The sequence below is a fragment of the Salmo trutta genome, chromosome 3, assembly GCF_901001165.1.
Source record: "Salmo trutta chromosome 3, fSalTru1.1, whole genome shotgun sequence".
In the NCBI taxonomy this organism is placed as follows: domain Eukaryota; kingdom Metazoa; phylum Chordata; class Actinopteri; order Salmoniformes; family Salmonidae; genus Salmo; species Salmo trutta.
This window is the reverse complement of record NC_042959.1, coordinates 55,651,945-55,670,833: the sequence shown is the minus strand read 5'-3', so window position 1 is coordinate 55,670,833 and position 18,889 is coordinate 55,651,945. Positions and strand designations below refer to the sequence as shown.

At 46.6% G+C, this 18,889-nt stretch overlaps 1 protein-coding gene across 1 annotated transcript in view; it reads left to right on the top strand.

Annotated features, from left to right (window-relative positions):
- The window catches only part of LOC115179618 (neural-cadherin-like), a 114,230-nt gene that overhangs the window by 37,826 nt on the left and 57,515 nt on the right, over nucleotides 1-18,889 (top strand). Inside the window, exon 2 of the mRNA XM_029741252.1 lies at nucleotides 18,030-18,218. Coding sequence (XP_029597112.1) covers nucleotides 18,030-18,218 — 189 coding nt within the window. The remainder of the gene's footprint in view (nucleotides 1-18,029; nucleotides 18,219-18,889) is intronic.

Here is an 18,889-nt window from a genome sequence, read left to right as displayed (position 1 = left end):
CTCCTCTTTCCCTCATCTGTCTTCTTTCTCCACTTCCCTTTCCCTCTCTTTCCCTCATCTCTCTTCTTTCTCCACTCCTCTTTCCCTCATCTGTCTTCTTTCTCCACTTCCCTTTCCCTCTCTTTCCCTCATCTCTCTTCTTTCTCCACTCCTCTTTCCCTCATCTCTCTTCTTTCTCCACTCCTCTTTCCCTCTCTTCCCCTCATCTCTCTTCTTTCTCCACTCCTCTTTCCCTCATCTCTCTTCTTTCTCCACTTCCCTTTCCCTCTCTTCCCCTCATCTCTCTTCTTTCTCCACTCCTCTTCCCCTCATCTCTCTTCTTTCTCCACTCCTCTTTCCCTCTCTTCCCCTCATCTCTCTTCTTTCTCCACTCCTCTTTCCCTCTCTTCCCCTTACTGTCTTCTTTCTCCACTCCTCTTTCCCTCATCTCTCTTCTTTCTCCACTCCTCTTCCCCTCATCTGTCTTCTTTCTTCAATATTTGTAGAAATCCAATCTTGTGATCACGTTTACTCCTTAAAATAGAAATCAATTTACAGGCTACTCAAGCTCCACTTTGGCATGTGGAATGCTAATGCAATTTTCCACAGTATTGGATACACGTTAAGTTCACTCACACACACACACACACACACACACACACACACACACACACACACACACACACACACACACACACACACAGAGAGAGAAAAATAAAGAGAAAGTTTAATTTGGCCTGCAGTTGAATGAAATACATTTAAAAAGAGCCTGGTATGTGAGGCGGCAGGATCAATCCTCACCTGAATGGCTGCAGCGCTGGCTAATTGTTTCGTTAACGGGGTTAACGGCCAGATCAACGACGCTTTGGCGTAATTAGGAGAACACAGCCGGAGACTGATAGTGGCATTAAGCCCAAACAAAAGACTAGTGGAGTCATCACCAGTTCAGTTCTCCCTGGACGCTCCTGCGCCGTGCTGCCGGAATACTAAAGAAAAGAGAGTGACTTGGGCTGCGTTCCATTCCACATGTTAGGCACACTTCCCTTCATGGATCTGATACGACTTGATGGGTGAAACAAAACTTGATCGAGCTAAAAACTAGCTTCATTTTAAATACATAGTGCTAATTCATTTATGGATTTGTGGTTGTCTATAGGGCTTTTCCTCACCCCAGAAACTCATGAATAGGATCTGACTGTATATTCCAGCTACAGAGGCGTGGCAGCTCCCTTGTCTGTCTGGATTGACTGACATTGCGTGTCTAATCCAGCATGTTGCCTGTGGGACGATAGATTACCTCTGTCTATACACTCTCTCACATCTTGGATTGGCAGAGGAGGCTTCCTATCGATCACCTGCTATCCAGCCAGAGAATCTCTCTTTCCCTTCCTCTCTCTCCCTCTGTCCCTCTTTTCTTTCTCTACCTGTCTCTCTTTCTTTTTCACTCTCTCTTTCCAGTCTCTCTCTCCTTCTTTCCCTGTTTCTATCTCTCTCTTTCCCTCTCTCCCCCTTCCTCTCTCTACGGCTACATCCTGCAGCTCCTGCAGTAGACCTGAATGCTCTTTAATGTGAGGAAACAGTGGTGAGGAAAGGAGGAAACAGGTTAACATCGATATCACCTCCTTGTGAGGAACGTCTGAGTTAGTGCTGTAGTGCTATCAGGCAGGCAGATGGGTAGGGAGAGCAAAACTGGATGGAGTGTGTGTGTGTGCGTGTGCGTGTGTGTGTCCGAGTGTGCGTACGTACGTACGTATGGGGGGTTTATGTTGCCTGATGCAAGGCTAGCATGGCCGGGTGAAATCCAGGCTGGACACTAGGAGTTGGTACAATAGACTTGTACTCTCCATGCAGGCTATGATGCACCCCATGAAGGGAGAAGAGGGGAAGTATAGGACTCTCTCATGTACTGTGTCTTCACTGCTCTATCTCCTCTTGCCAGTGTGCTTTCCATCTCTTCTCCTCTCTTTTTCTCCAGTTGGTGACTCAGGGTTGTGCCCTGATGTTGTGCTATTGTTGTGTTGGTGCTGCTATGCCAGTCTTCCCACAGGCAAACATGCATCAGTCATCCCTAATCCTCTCTCTGTAGGACCCAGATAAATAACACAGCCCTCTCCCTCTCTTATTCCCTCTCTTATTCCCCCTCTTATTCCCTCTCTTATTCCCTCTTATTCTCTCTCTCCTTCTCTCTCTCTTTCTTTCTCTCTCAACTGTGCAGCTCCCCTCCTTATTTCTGACTGACTTTCTCTCATTCTGTTTAAATATGTTTATAATAAGCGTGTGTCGGTAGGCATTTGGCATTAAGCTGTAGGCCTTTTAAATGTATTTTTAAACCGATATGCAAAAATATTTTCCCCTGTTGTGGGAAGGCAGTCGAGGTGTGAACTGGTATGCGGAGTCGTATGCGGAGTCGACTTCTTTTGTTTTCATTTTAATCTTTTTTTTCCCCTCGCTCGGTTTCAACACATTGGAGATGCGAGACGTGCAAACAAACATGCGTATGCTCGGCACTGTGGGTAACCAGGGGGTGGGCCTCTCTCTGCAGATGGACCCCCAAACCCCTTACCAGACGAGAACAAGAGCTCTGCAGTTTTCTTTTTTATGGCAAAAGGTAAAATGAAGGGATTTGTTTTTCCTCTTCGGTTTGTTTCCTATCTCAGATAGCAGAGGTTTGGAGGAATAATTGGTGACTGGGAAAGTAGGTGAAGTGAGCAGAGGGTTGTGGTGGAGAGGAAGTAGGTGAAGTGAGCAGAGGGTTGTGGTGGAGAGGAAGTAGGTGAAGTGAGCAGAGGGTTGTGGTGGAGAGGAAGGTGAAGTGGAGCGAGGCTCAGTTTTTATCATTAGGACAGTTTTTGTTAGGACACCGCTGACCTTAGCTGAGGATGTTGAATATTTATACGGCAAATTATGAAACTTAGGAGAGACTTAATAGGCTGGACCAGGGAACCTGGAGACCTCTTCAAGAGCTCTCTCTCTCTCTCTCTCTCTCTCTCTCTCTCTCTCTCTCTCTCTCTCTCTTTCGCTCATTCTCTCGCTTTCTCCCTCTCTCTGCTTTCTCTCTTTCTCTCACAGGCATAGACACTCTGTTTCTGCCTCACTATCTTGCTCTCTCTCTCTCCCTCTGTGTGTGTGTGTGTGTGTGTGTGTGTGTGTGTGTGTGTGTGTGTGGTGTGTGTGTGTGTGTGTGTGTGTGTGTGTGTGTGTGTGTGTGTGTGTGTGTGTGTGTGTGTGTGTGAGTGAGAGAGGCTCCAGTGTCAGTGGGGTGAATTCATTACTGCTGTCTGAGAGTGGGAACAGTGCATGAAAAGACCTGATTAAAGGTGATGGAGGGAGACTCGGTTCCGATCTGCCTAAACGACAGCCAGGGTGTGTAGGACCCACACACTGTGGGAGACCCTTACACACAGACATAGACACACACAGTGTGTTTGTGTGGGGCGTCTGCTTGTCAGTTATTTACGGAAGAAAATGCGCCTCTCGCTTTGGGTGTGCTGTGCAAGTCGCACTCTTGGGGACGAAAAGCTCTCGTAAGCAAAAAACGAGAACGAGAGAGCGAGAGAGAGAGAGCGAGAGATAGAGAGAGAGAGAGAGAGCGAGAGATAGAGAGAGAGCGAGAGATAGAGAGAGAGAGAGAGAGAGCGAGAGAGAGAGAGAGCGAGAGATAGAGAGAGAGAGAGCGAGAGAGAGAGAGAGAGAGAGAGAGCGAGAGATAGAGAGAGAGCGAGAGATAGAGAGAGAGAGAGAGAGAGCGAGAGAGAGAGAGAGAGAGCTAGAGAGAGAGAGAGCGAGAGAGAGAGCGAGAGATAGAGAGAGAGAGAGAGAGCGAGAGATAGAGAGAGAGCGAGAGAGAGCGAGAAAGAGCGAGAGAGAGAGAGAGAGAGAGAGAGAGAGGCGAAAAACAGTGAAACGCGCACTTTAATGCAGACGAATGGTCGCACGGCCCAGATACAGTCCCGGTATTAATCAACGCCACACATAAGGAAACGCTCGCGGGTGGGCACTTTGAAAGAAAGACGGAGTGAGAGAGAGCGACCACACGGAGCTTGTTAAATAATTCATTGGGCCCGGACCAAATCTGTTGCCTATTATCGCGCCCCTCTAATCAGATGCTGTTTGTCGTTGCTGTACAATAACAGGCGCGTTAAGGCACTTACCAGGAGTGCATCCGCTGCTGTTCTTCCCCTTTGCATATATCTGTATCAACATTAGGCTGGGAAGCCAGTCTCTTATTAATTGTGCACATTAGTGAAGTTGTCATTAACACAGCGAGTGGCCAGCTCTGGGAGCAAAGCCTATTAACATAACTCACTTTATTTCTCTTTCTCTCTCATTTTCCTCTTTTCCCCCGATCTGCCTCGCTCTCTCTCTCTCTGCTCGTTTTCTCACATTTTTTCTCTATATTCCTCTTTCTCTTCATTCCTCTCTCAACTGTATTCTCTCTCCCTTTTCCCTCTCATCCCTTTGGAGTATCTTTGTCTTTTTCTCTCCTCCTCCAGCACCTCTCTCTCGCTCCCTCTCTCTCTACTTCAACTCTCCTCGTGATGAGGCAGTGTACAGCTAACGCTCTCATCCTGCTCTCTCATTGAATTGCAAATAGTCCTTATGCTATGAAGTGTGTTTCCACCTGTCCACGGTTTCACAGCATGTTGGGGAGAAAAAGCACCCGGAGACGGTGCTTTGTTAGTCTACACAGCTGGAGTCAAGGTATGGTTCCTCTATGGTTCAACAACTACTGTACATTCAGATCAGTAGAATGGTTTCCAGGAGCCGTGTTTGGAAGCCAAGTCCCCCCCCCCCCCCCCCATAAAAGCCATATTACAACCTATGTGTTGTGATTATTGCGTTGTTTGCTCTATAACCTGTCAGTTCATATGCCTTGCGACAATAAGAAGACACAGTGGCAGAATAAATTCAACCACACCTTAGTTTCATCACAAAACCAGATAGAGCATCTGCCCAGTGAAGTCCACAAAGCATATTGCATGTACAGTAACAGAGAGTTACATGACTTACAGCATGGTCAAGCAAGTTAATGCTCGGACCACTAAACAACTATTGATTTAGAACCACAGAGAGTTACCACAAGTCACAAAGAAAACAGGCGCTGCCTCCACTATTCCAGCAACATTTCAGCTTCAACATTTCAACATCTAATCAACTATGCTTAGTCTAATACAGTGACAACTAAAAGATACCAAAAACTATTTAGTCCAATCAACGTAAGCTAAATATGATGTGGATGTCCATGGTCCTGATTTGTGTGTGCGAGATTCCGTGTGTGTGTGTGTGTGTGTGTGCATGAATAACATGTTGACTCACCCTACTTGTAGAGAAACGCCAATACCATCCTCCTCTTTCATGTTGACGAAACGGTCAATCACTCTGTCATACACTTACATTTTTTGTTGTCCTCGGCTACCTAGCTAAAATGCTTGCTCGCTAGCCTAACTTCCATTCATGGGCAACGTTAGCCAGTTAACATGAGCCTTCTACGTCTAGCAACATATTGAACTTCCATCCTCTCAGGTCAGGGGTACAACAATGTATGAGTTAAGGGTTGGATCAGAATCGGCGTTATAATCATTAGACAGTACGGATCATTTTTCTCTCCAGTTTCGTGATATTCTGATCTTGTCTCATCGCTGCAACTCCCCAACTGGCTCGGGAGAGGCGAAGGTCAAGTCATGCGTAATCTGAAACATGACCCACCAAACCACACTTCTTAACACACGCTCGCTTAACCCGGGAGCCAGCCGCACCAATGTGTTGGAGGAAACACCGTTCAACTGACAACTGAAGTCAGCCTGCAGGCACCTGGCCCGCCACTAGGAGTCACTAGAGCACAATGAGCCATGTAAAGCCCCCCTGGCCAAACCCTCCCCTAACCCAGACAAAGCTGGGCCAAATGTATGCCGCCCTATGATCAAACCCCAGGCTGGGATCGAACCTCTGGCTGTAGTGACACCTCAACACTGCGATGCAGTGCCTTAGACTGCTGAGCCACTCAAGAGGCCCTATAATTTTTGGGTCAAGAGAAGCCAGATGCTCGATGGTTTCTCTTGCCTTCCATGCTACGGGCAGCAACAATGTCATACCTGTTTGGACCAGACAGCATCAGCTAGATGGCCTACACATAGAGAGACAGAGGGGCGCTGTTTCACTCGCTCGGATGTTTTCTCCTGTGAGATACATTCAGCCTTTTGCGAATTGAAGGAAAATATATATATTTTTAAAACAGTATATGTGAGTGACCAACATATGACGTTTCTGGCTTTTACTGTATATAAAGTCCTATTTTCTTTTTGCTTGATGTGTTTTTTGATGTCCTTTAGCTTTGAGTCAGTGACATGCAGCAGTAGCCTCTAGAGTTGCATCAGATCTGGTGTTTGATGTTATTTGGTTCCGGATCTGCGCTCAGATGGTGACACGTCATGGTGCCATACTGCGCTCAGCTCCAACACAGTGTGTCTGGTGTTGAGTCAGCGATTGTGTCCCTGGCATTAAAGTTCCACACTTGATGCAACGTTATGTGTGTGGTGTTGAGTCAGAATGTAGCATATTACTGCTGTCCAGATGGTATAGTTTGTGCTGCTATAGTATTTTGCAGCGATTAATCAAATTGAGAAAATTTGCCTTCACAAATGAAGGATTGAAAGTTGAAATTCATTGAATCAACTTTCCATATCATTGTTTACTTGTCCCGTACAGATTTAGGATCTTAATTTGATCACCCTGTTGCAGGAGAACTTTCCTGCAATGCAGGGCATTTTAAACTTGTAGTGTATTTGAGGTTTAAAAAGGCTTCTGAAGTTTGTAATTTCCACACATTTCAGACTTGATTTTCTCTTACTGAAAATGTATCAAGCCCTACAAATATGTCCAATAACTATAATCCACATAATAATAAAAATGCCTTGTTACTACAGGATTATTTTCCTGCTGTAGCACAATGGCTTAAATTAAGATCCTACATCTGTATTTACAAGTCATATGACTAAGGGAGTGGATACTGGGTCTGTGACTTGGATTAACCCAGGGGACAGGTCACTGACCCTGGTCCACAGGAGGCTTCTGATTGACGTGCCTGACAGACACACAGCAGGAGGGAAGAAGGCAGAGGAGGGGAAGATTAGAGAGAGGAGGACAGAAGAGGAGAGAGGAGGACAGAAGAGGAGAGAGGAGGACAGAAGAGGAGAGAGGAGGACAGAAGAGGAGAGAGGAGGACAGAAGAGGAGAGAGGCCTGGAGGGAAGGGGAGAAGATGAGGACAGAAGAGGGCAGGAAACGGAGGAGGCTTCGACAGGGAGACAAAGCGGAGGCTCAAGTCTAGAAGGGAAGAGAGTGAAGGAGCAAGAGAGCTGATGAGAGAGACAGAACAACTAAGAAAATAAAAAAGGAATTCAGAAATGGGTAGAAGATGAGTCATGGTAAAGGGAGAAAAGAGAAAACGAGTACCACTAAGAGGAGATTATTTCTGTTCTCTATTTTTATTTAACCTTTATTTAACTAGGCAAGTCAGATAAGAACAAATTCTTATTTACAATGACGGCCTACCGGGGAACAGTGGGTTAACTGCCTTCTTCAGGGGCAGAACGACAGATTCTTACCTTGTCAGCTCGGGGATTCAATCCAGCAACCTTTCGGTTACTGGCCCAACGCTCTAACCATTAGGCTACCTGCTGCCTCTATCCTGGGGGGTGTGTGCGTGTGTGTGTGTGTGTGTTATGTGTGTGTAATGTGTGTGTTGTGTGTGTGTGTGTGCATAGAAGCAGGGGGTCCTAGGACACGGAGACACCCCCGCACTATCAAAGGGTCCTGTGCCTCGACAGCTGCTCTCATTAGAGGAACAGGCACTTCGCTCTGTGAGCTTAATCACCCCCACCACACTTCCACAGCAATTAGCCTAGCCACCGTCAGCCCCTTCACGTCCACGGTGGAACACCCCGAGCCATGCTACGTACTGTACTAACGCTAACACTGTAATGTGTGCTGCTCCTTAGTCACATAGATCAATTACCTGGATGGTTTTCCAGGTCCACGTTAGTTGTATATCTGGTTGCTGGAGCTCCCAAGGCATGCTGGATCCGATAGGGAGAAAGAGGTAACATGAAAAAAGAGTGTTTGAGGAAAGGAGAAAGTGGTTGCTCTTTATTTTGGGGAATCTGTGTGAGAAGTAATTCGGTCTATTATTGGCTAAAACTCCCCGGTGGAGATACTCAAGACCCTGGTCTAATACTTCAAGAAGAGAGTGAGGAGAATAAAGAGAAAGGAAGGAAACAGAGAGAAATACAGTCAGAGAGGGAGGTTGAGAGAGAGAGTTCAAGAGTTTGAGTGAGAATGACAGAATGAAAGATGGCAAGACGTCAGAATGGGGGCCGGAAAAAGCTATAGAACAACGAGCAAAACAAGGGAAAAAACAAACTCATTCAAAAACAAGTAGGGACTTGACCTTTCTGTCTCTCCCTTTAAGTGTTTCCCCAAGTATTGTTTTCTCGAGCGGAGTCTCACCAAGCAACAACCCATGGAAGCAGACACTAGCATGTCCTCTTCAAACTGAGTCCAACTGAACAAAACCCAAAGTTTGTAAGCCAACAAGCAACAGAGTAAGGTGGCAGCCCGCCTTGCCTAAGCGATGTTTAGGGGAAACCCTGCTCCTCTATTATGAGGAAGCCAAAGTGGCGGCTTCGCCGGCTTTAGACGATTGAACCAGATTGGTTGAATATCTGCCCTATTGTTGTGTGTTCCTTTCCATAAGTAGGGTCCAGTGTGGTATTGAAAAGCTCTTTGGTGGGCTTAGCACTCTCTCTAAACAGCTTCTGCTGGCTATTTATGCAAACAATGGAGCAAATCTGCTCCTTTGATCACTAGGCCTTGTCACTGCTCTTTGGGGGTGTGTGTATGTGTGTGTGTGTGTGGTGCATGGGTGGGAGTTTTCTTGTGTTCTGTGTGTGTGTGTGTGTGTGTGTGTGTGTGTGTGTGTGTTGGATCTATGTGTATCACAGCTTGGTACCCACAGGTCATATGTGGGTACCAAGCCAACCTATAATTTACACCCCAGGTCTCGTCTCCCGTCACCCATGTTGCACCAACACAGAAAACCCTTTATGTCTATCATGACCCCATGCTTGAAAAGATGGGCTTTCAGATGCCCCTGTGTGTGTCTGTGGGAAGCCCCTGTTTGTGTGGGCTAGCTCAGCGGGCCAGCATTGGTCTCAGGGATTTGATCCCACAACTCCCATACGGAGTCACTTGGGTGGAAAATCAGGCTATTTCACCTGAATGGGAAATAGTTGGAACATTGGCTTTGGTGCGTCTCAGTTCCCTCAATCCTCTTCCTGGCTCTGGTGTGTACACGCGAACAGTCACACACAAGCATGGGCACACATCACACACACAAACATACACACCCACACACACACACACACAATAACACAATAACACACAGCCACTCACACAATAACACACAGCCACTCACACAATAACACACAGCCACTCACACAATAACACACAGCCACTCACACAATAACACACAGCCACTCACACAATAACAATAACACACAGCCACTCACACAATAACACACAGCCACTCACACAATAACACACAGCCACTCACACAATAACACACAGCCACTCACACAATAACACACAGCCACTCACACAATAACACACAGCCACACACACAATAACACACAGCCACTCACACAATAACACACAGCCACTCACACAATAACACACAGCCACTCACACAATAACACACAGCCACTCACACAATAACACACAGCCACTCACACAATAACACACAGCCACTCACACAATAACACACAGCCACTCACACAATAACACACAGCCACTCACACAATAACACACAGCCACTCACACAATAACACACAGCCACTCACACAATAACACACAGCCACTCACACAATAACACACAGCCACTCACACAATAACACACAGCCACTCACACAATAACACACAGCCACTCACACAATAACACACAGCCACTCACACAATAACACACAGCCACTCACACAATAACACACAGCCACTCACACAATAACACACAGCCACTCACACAATAACACACAGCCACTCACACAATAACACACAGCCACTCACACAATAACACACAGCCACACACACAATAACACACAGCCACTCACACAATAACACACAGCCACTCACACAATAACACACAGCCACTCACACAATAACACACAGCCACTCACACAATAACACACAGCCACTCACACAATAACACACAGCCACTCACACAATAACACACAGCCACTCACACAATAACACACAGCCACTTACACAATAACACACAGCCACTCACACAATAACACACAGCCAGGCTCAGTAGTGTTTTTCCTCCTTTGTTGTTGTTTCTTTGTTGATCCATATGATGGTTGCTGATAAGGGATCAGAGTTTTCACACACACACACACACACACACACACACACACACACACACACACACCACACACACACACACACACACACACACACACACACACACACACACACACACACACACACACACACACACACACACACACCCCAGAGCTCCAGTAGAGGGAGTCTCATCAGAAAGTGAAGAAATCAGACACACACAAACACACTCAGACAACCAGAGCGAGACACACACAGGCACACACAACTCAAGGCAGAAGGCACACACGCAAGTCGCTTGCTGTCTAGTGTGGTGTTCTTGCAGTCTATGAGATGCTCAGGGTCAGGGAGTTTGCCTCCCCTATCTGTCCCTGTCCACCAGTGCCTGACCAGAACAAACACACACACACACACACACACACACACACACACACACACACACACACACACACACAACACGCACACATTGTGTTCTTTTCAACCCCATGTCACCTGAGGTGTTTGTGTTTGCCCATCAGCGCTACATCTGGGTAAGTGTGTGTGTGTTTGTTTGCAATAACACCTCTTTGTGTGTGTGTGTGTGTATGTACAGCACTGTATGTGTATCGGTCTGTCTGTCACCCATGGTTGGTGTAGATGTCAGGTGATTGAAGACAGGCACTGTTGGCAGCTGTGGCAGATCCAAATCCTGTAGGCAGGTCTGGGTTCAGCTGTTCACACCCTCCTGCTGACGTTGACATTGACACAGTGAGATAATCAACTGAATTTGGACCTGTGAATGCCTACATGAAATGTGATTGTGTTGCTCACTTAAAGTTATATGGCTGATTCTATTAAATACAACATAACCCCTCAACAAGCAGACACACACACACACACACACACACACACCTCACCTCCCTAAACACACTTCCACAATTGTCAGTTTCTACAGAGAAATTTCTTGATATAACACATCAATAACGAATGAGTTGCCACTTAAAAAATGTACTGTTTTATTTTTTTATGTCTGACAAAAGTCCTCAGATATTCATAATTTAACCGACAGTTTCCATGTTTTAGATCACAATGTATTTTCTTCCACTGCTTGTGAGAGTCTGCATATGTCGGTTTTTCAGTAGATGTAAAAGTTGAATTATTGAGGTATGGTGGTAAGGGTAGAGAGAGATTTAAGACATAAAAGAAAGAATGAGTGTTAGATGAGTGAAAACCTTCTGAGAGCTACCCCTCTGTCGTTTTTCTCTCTTTCTTGACCTCTGATTCTCTTTCTCTCTCTCTCCTGTCTCTCTCTCTCCTCTCTCTCTCTCTCTCTCTCTCTCCTGTCTCTCTCTCTCCTGTCTCTCTCTCTCTCTCTCTCTCTCCTCTCTCTCTCTCTGTCTCTCTGTCTCTCTGTCTTTCTCTCTCTCCCACACACTCTCTCTTTCTCGCCGTCTCTCTTTCTTTCTCTCTCTTTCTCTCTCTGTCTCTCTCTTTCTCTCTCTCCCACACACACTCTCACGCATTCTCTCTCTCTGTCTCTCTCTTAGATTTTCTCTCTCTCTGAGGTGACTTTGAAATACTTTTTATAAAATACAGTTTGGAATACTGAGCCTTGCGTCGCTTTATCCACTCTTTCATGTTCTCTCCTTTCTTCTCTCATTTTATCTTTGGGCGTAACTCTTGCAGAAGTAGTCTCACCATCACAAACTGCTCTTATGGCAGTTGAGATTACAGCAGCTGTACCTCCTACACTCAACCACACAAACTAAAGGAGAATGAATTCAACTGTAAAATCCTCATGACAAGAAGTCTGACAGCATTGAAAAGTTCCCCAAGGACATTTAATAACTATAGTCACTGCCCTTCCACTGGCAGGGACTTAATGTGAATGTATACTGTATGTGAGTGTTTAGGGGGGATTTGGTTGGCAAGACGAGTGGATTTGCCTCTGAATAGAAGTAGTAGTTTGTGTGTGCGTGTGCGCGTGTGCGTGTGTGTGTGTGTGCACGAGCCACGGTTGTATCATCATACCACTGCTCCACAGACAGGCTTTGGCCTTTGACCCAATTTCCCATGATGGCCTTCTCCAATCCTCCCTCGCAGACCCCCTCTCACACAGCATCGAGATTGGGGATCAGATAAATAAATCCAACTGTTTTTCACTCTGCCATCAAAGACAGAGAGCTTGGTTTTCACTCCGGCTTTGGATCCAGCCTCTCAACTCCTCTGGAGCGATTGATTCCATTCCTAGGAGTTATTGGGAAAAATCAAACCCCTGGATCCGGCTTATCCACCCAGATTCTGTCTTCTACCGCGCCGACGCCAGCCGCATATAGAGTTGGGAGAGTTCAGACGATCCCAGTGTCGTTGGTGGGGGGAAGCAATCTATACTCCGCAGTGAGGACGAGCAGTGCTTACTAGGAAGTACGAGCACAGTGAGTGTGCTGAAGTAAATGACCCCTTGTCACACTATACATTTCCCTACTTACTAATGAATACTGGATATGAGAAAAGAGAATATACTGTATCTACCTGTGGAGAAATAAGTGATAGAGATTATAAGATGGTTAGTTGATGTAAACAGTTGGTGTAGAGGCGTCTTGTTTGATTGCTCTTATGTTCCCCGCCACATGGTGCCGTCGACGCCATCTGGTGAGGAGTCATAGCTGTGGCTGACTCAGTGGGCCAGTGATGCCGGTGGGAGGGAGACAACATGCCCACCGAGTCAACCACCAACTGCACCAGAGTTATGCAGAAAATCAACTCCGAGAGAAGTCCATTTTAGACTATGGAGACCAGAGGGGGCTGGCGGGAGGAGCTATAGGAGGACGGGCTCATTGTAATGGATGGAATGGAATAATGGAACGGAATCAAAAGCATAAAACATATGAAAAGCACATATTTGAGTCTGTTCCATTCATTCCATTCCAGCAATTACAATAAGCCCGTCCTCCTATAGCTCCTCCCGCCAGCCTCCTCTGACGGAGACACACCCCATGTAGAAGCAGCCTGAGGCTCTTGCTGTTGATAACTCACCTTGAGAGGTCACACACTCTGGGTGGAGTGGAGAATGCTATTAGTGTAGCTAGGAGCTGAAACCCCATTATAACCTCTGTTCCTCCACTAACCCTCCATTCCCCATCCACACCCGACCACAGAAGGGCTCTAATTGAGTTTCCGTGTTGTGTCGACTGTGAGGACTCGCTCGCTCACTTACTCACGGGCGTCCACAGTCCTCGAGTGGTGAAATACTACATTTGTGGTCAGGCAAGGAGGGGGCAGCCCCCTGTGGGCCTCTCATTCCAGAGAGACAGGCATGACACGGGAGGCTATTGGTTGTGGTAGTTAGTTAGGATCTAATGTGATCACGAGGTGCTGGGAGACCAGAGTCCAGGAGGAGTAAGAGAGAGGGCGGGATCATGCCCTGTCACTCCACAGGACATGCAGGGACATACATGAGCAGCTATGTCTCCTCTGCATTTGATTGTCTGTGTGTGGATGAGTGTGTAGTGGGGACGGCTCCATCCACACACAGCCTCGGGGCTTATCAGAAAACACACACACACACACACAAACACACACACAAACACAAAAACAAACACACACACTGCACAGTTCTGTCTGTGGCTGAAATGTTTTCATTTTCCCCTCATGTTTCTCAATGCCTGTTTGTTTGTGGCTTTGTCAGGGGAGAAAATAGAATAACTTATTCCTGCTGTCTCTCTCTTGTATTTCATGGAGTATTGCATTTACATCATCAGACTGGTTGCTTAGCTATGTTAAACCAGTTGAGCGTTTGGAATATCATTAGGTTTGGGCAGTAAAAGTCAACCGAGGGTGAAATGTGGAGAAATGAAAGGATTTGAGAAATGAGGGGAGTGATGGTATCAGTACAGTAGGGCTGTCCTGTTCCTCTGTCCACTTTAGGTACCAGAAATACCAGGGGACGTCCACAGTGAGATTAGGCTGTCTGTGTTAAATGAACAGAGGGGAGTGAATATAATGATTTCCTGTTTCCATCCATTCTCCCCTTTCTATGTTGTTATCTCTCTCTCATCTCTCTTGACTTCTATCTTCTCATCTCTTCCTCTCTCTCTCTCTCTCTCTCTCTCGCTCTCTCTCTCCTTCTCTCTTTCTGCTCCACCCATCAGGTTTTAAAAAATTGTGTGTGCATGCAGGGGGAAAAGTGGGCCAGTCTAGAAGATCATTAATTAGGATGCATAACGCCTCAGTCCACTGGCTACCAGGGAGCAGATGGGGAGCAGGGTTCCCAGCTCGTACAACAGAGGTGGTTTGTCCCTCTGACTCTCCTCCCTCAAAATATTCCTCTCAGTAGCTACCCAATGGCCACTGAAGATTTGGTGACAGTCTCTTTTGATGGTCTAATATTGACACAGCCAATTATCCACTAACTAGCTGTAATATAAGTATTGAGGATGTTACAACTTTCTCTGTGGTTTCTCTCACACGTTGAGCATCTCTCCCTGTCTATCTCCTTTTATCTCTCTCCTTTTCTCTGTCACTCTCTCTTTTCTCTCTCTCTCTCTCTCTCTCTCTCTCTCTCTCTCCCCCTCTATCTCTCTCTCTCTCTCTCTGTCGCTCTCTCTTTTCTCTCTCTATCTCTCTCCCTCCCCCTCTTTCCCCCTATCTATTTCTCTATCTGTCCCTCTCTCTTTTCCCTCTGTCCCTCTCTATTTTTATCTCTCTCTCTCTCTCTCTCTCTCTCTCTTTCTCTCTCTCTCACTATCTCCTCCTTACACTGGTCTCCTCTTAAAGAATTTCACTGTGTATCACATGGTTTTAGAGGAGACAAAAGCTCTTGATTTGAAACGTAATTATGCATGTCATTAAAACAAAAGTGAGATCCACATCATTGAGTAGTTAATCATGCGTGAAAGGGAGACTCTTTTTAGATTCTGACACACACACACACACACACACACACACACACACACACACACACACACACACACACACACACAGTGTCAACTCCCTGCCAGGCCAGCAAGGACAGGCAATTACGTGAGATGCCTGCATGCATGTGTGTTCAAATGTCACAAAGACTTAACCTGCTGCCACGGAGACTGGACTCATGGGAACACCTGCACTCTGTGAGTCACCAAGGCGACACATCCCACGCTGTCATTCACACAAACACACACACACCCATGTGACCTCCCCAGGGGCGTTGTGGGAGTATAAATCTGTGTGTATGTATGTACCAAACAGTGTGTATGTGTGTGGAATCCTAGCTCATCGGCATGACTCTTACCCTCTGTATTGTACCTCAGGTGGTCTCAGGTAACAGTGATACCTCTGATCTCCCTCCAGTCCTCTCACAGGTGTGTGTTCTAGCGGCATCACGCCACCAGACACCATCTCTGTCAGGTCTGAGAGGGATCACAAGGGGCCAAGAGGGACCTGGGGGCTTGGGGAAATGGGATGGGTGTCCCCTCTCTCAATCACCCCCTTTATTTCATGTAATGGTTAAAGGACAACTCCTAGCCCCTGCCTTACGTTGGTACTTCATGGAGGTCTGAAAGAATCTTCCCCATTCCATCATTACTTCTTCTTCAGTTGAAGCCTCAATACAATTTTGGTAGGTTGTTATTGGACAACACTGTCAATGTACTGACACAAATTGGGCCCCACTCAAATGTGTCATCTTCATCTGATGTCAGACACATAAAGACCACTTGAATGCAATCTCATTCTCGCTCCGTCAACACTGGCCTCTTTTGCACGGCTGCATCTCTAATTCACTGTGTATCAAATCAGGGGGAAGAAAACAAACACAATTTTCCCCTTTTATTCCCCGATTTGCATAACAATCCGTGACATCGTCCAAATGGATATTCAAATGAGGAGACAGCTTTGGGTGGACTCAGACAAGTGTCACTGGGCTACTAATACGGGTGTGTATCGTATCTGGGGCGATTTCGCCTGGTTACCGTCGGATCTTACGAGGATTAGAAAGGCGGTAACAGACACGTGTGGAGCTTTGCCCGCTTTGTCGACTGATCCACTCTCACAGAACACTGACAAGGTGGATCTGTTGGCTGCCTTTTAGTTCTGCTAGTTTGGTGGAGAAAAGAGGGAAGGGAAGGAGAGAGAGAGGCATGGATGGCCCTGGTGACAGATGAAGCAGAGAGAGAGAGAGGGAGAGAGAGGCATGGATGGCCCTGGTGACAGATGAAGCAGAGAGAGAGAGAGAGAGAGAGAGACCTGTGGTGGATGTACGTACTGTAAGAGATTCATCTCTCCTCTGTGAGCAGTATATGTACAGGTAGTGATCATTCCCATGGTCATGACACTGACACTTGTGTTTAACTCTCCTATATCTCTCCTCATTCCTTGCTTTTTGACCCCCAGGCACGGTTTAATGGTTAAAGCCCACTGAGCCAACCCTAAGTCAGCCATTTGTATGCATTTATGTATATATATGCGTGTGTTTGGCATGTACTTAGTGCGTGCTCAGTCGCGTGGAACAAGGATCAAGACACCGCTGTCATTATGAAGAGTCATTATGTCTGTGGAGGAATTCATACATAGCCAACCGGTGTATAAGCCTAACAGCGCCAAACAAAACAACCACGTCCATCCACTGAATTACAAAATAGCAATACAAGAATCTAGAGCCTTGTGCTGAAAAGACCTGTCAAGAAGGCTTCCACCCTCCCCTGTGTCTTCCTCCCCTCTTCCTCTTTTCTTCTCCCTCACTTTTTACCCGCCGCTTCCCTGCGTCCCTCAGATGTGAAGCTCCCTCTTATTTGCTGTTGTCTCTCCTTCGCTCCAACACGAAGCACAAGTCTGCAGACAAAACAAACTCTCCCAAAACCAGACGACAAACAGCAACAACACACAGCGTCTGTTTGCCTGGAGTCCCCTTCTCTGAGTCTTTTCTGAACTTCTGAACACCTTCCGAGAGCACTTGCTTGCTTTCTGCCCCTCCCCACCTCTTTCCTGTCTCTCTATTTCTCCCCTTCTCTCTCTCTCTCTCCCCCCTCTCTGTGTGCTATCAGACAGTGTGTTTTGTAGGAAACATGCTCGTCTGAAGAGTGATAGAAAGAGAGGGTGATGGGTTTGTAAAGAAAATGTCATTCTTTTCACTGACTGTTAAGGCCTTGGGGGAAGCGACAGTTTCAGACAGCAGATAGCTGCTAGTGAGGAAACAGACGAGGGAGGGAGAATCCTTCAGCCTGGGATGGAAACACAGAACCTATCAGCCATGTTGCATCTGGCCATTTGTCTCCACCCAGAGAATGGGCCCAGCGTCATCCAAGTGCTGTGGCTGCCGTCGGGGGTCACCAGCGGATTGTTGGGAAATTGATTTTGAGAGGCAAATAAGATTAAGGAGATTGTGCCAGGGATCGCAAACACTTTGAAAGGGAGAGATGGATGGATGTGTTTGGAAAAGTCAAAGCCCAATGGTGGAAGTGGCACAGACATGGTTTGTTTTTGGCTAAAAGGAGGACTCAGACCCAATGACATCATCATCAAAGGATTAGGGGCTTCAGCAGACACTAGCCCTCCACTTTCCCAGAATGCATTTAGCTCATATGCCTACAATTCATCCAGACAACCTCTTAGTAGTGATTCCACGTCCCCCTGACTGTACCAACTGTTATCTTTGACGTTTGACCCTGACCCTTAATCTCTTTATCTTTTCTGTGTCTGTAGGGGATGAGTGGTACCTCTGCAGGCTGACCCTTAGTGTGCCCACCCTGGCAGACCTGCAGTGGGGCATGTTCCCTCAGCCCTACCTGGGCGCAGTGGGACCTGACGCCGCACCAGGCTCTGTGGTCTACCGCCTTACCGCCCGCCAACGAGATGGCACAATAGGAAACGCCCACTTCCTGCTACTGGACGGTGAGTGAAATGTCGATCAAAATTATGATTGAATTGATACAACGTTTAAATAGTGTCCATTTTACATTACATTTGATTAGATTAGATAGCTAAACTCTGATGAGATAAAAGCATTTAATGAAAGGATGACATGCAAGTGTTCTATTTTTAGGGTACTCAGGTGTTGGACATCCCTAAGACAGCGATAATGTACATTAAATTATAACAAAGAAAAAATAAAATAGATATAGATTGAATAAAATAAAAAAATGAAATAATGAAAAATCCAAAAGAAGTGAGTGACAGGAACAATGCAGCTGTGATTAGCTACATGTCCCTGGCTACCAGCAGCTGTGTGCCTCCTACTCCTCTTCCTCCTCCTCCTCTTCTCTCTCTTTCTCTTCCTCCTCCTCCTCTTCTCTCTCTCTCTCTCTTCCTCCCTCTCCTCTTCTCTCTCTTTCTCTTCCTCCTCCTCCTCTTCCTCTCTCTCTTCCTCCCTCTCCTCTTCTCTCTCTTTCTCTTCCTCCTCCTCCTCTTCCTCTCTCTCTTCCTCCCTCTCCTCTTCTCTCTCTTTCTCTTCCTCCTCCTCCTCCTCTTCTCTCTCTCTTCCTCCTCCTACTCTTCTCTCTCTCTCACTCTCCTCTTCTCTCTCTCTCTCTTCCTCCTCCTCTTCTCTCTCTCTCTCTTCCTCC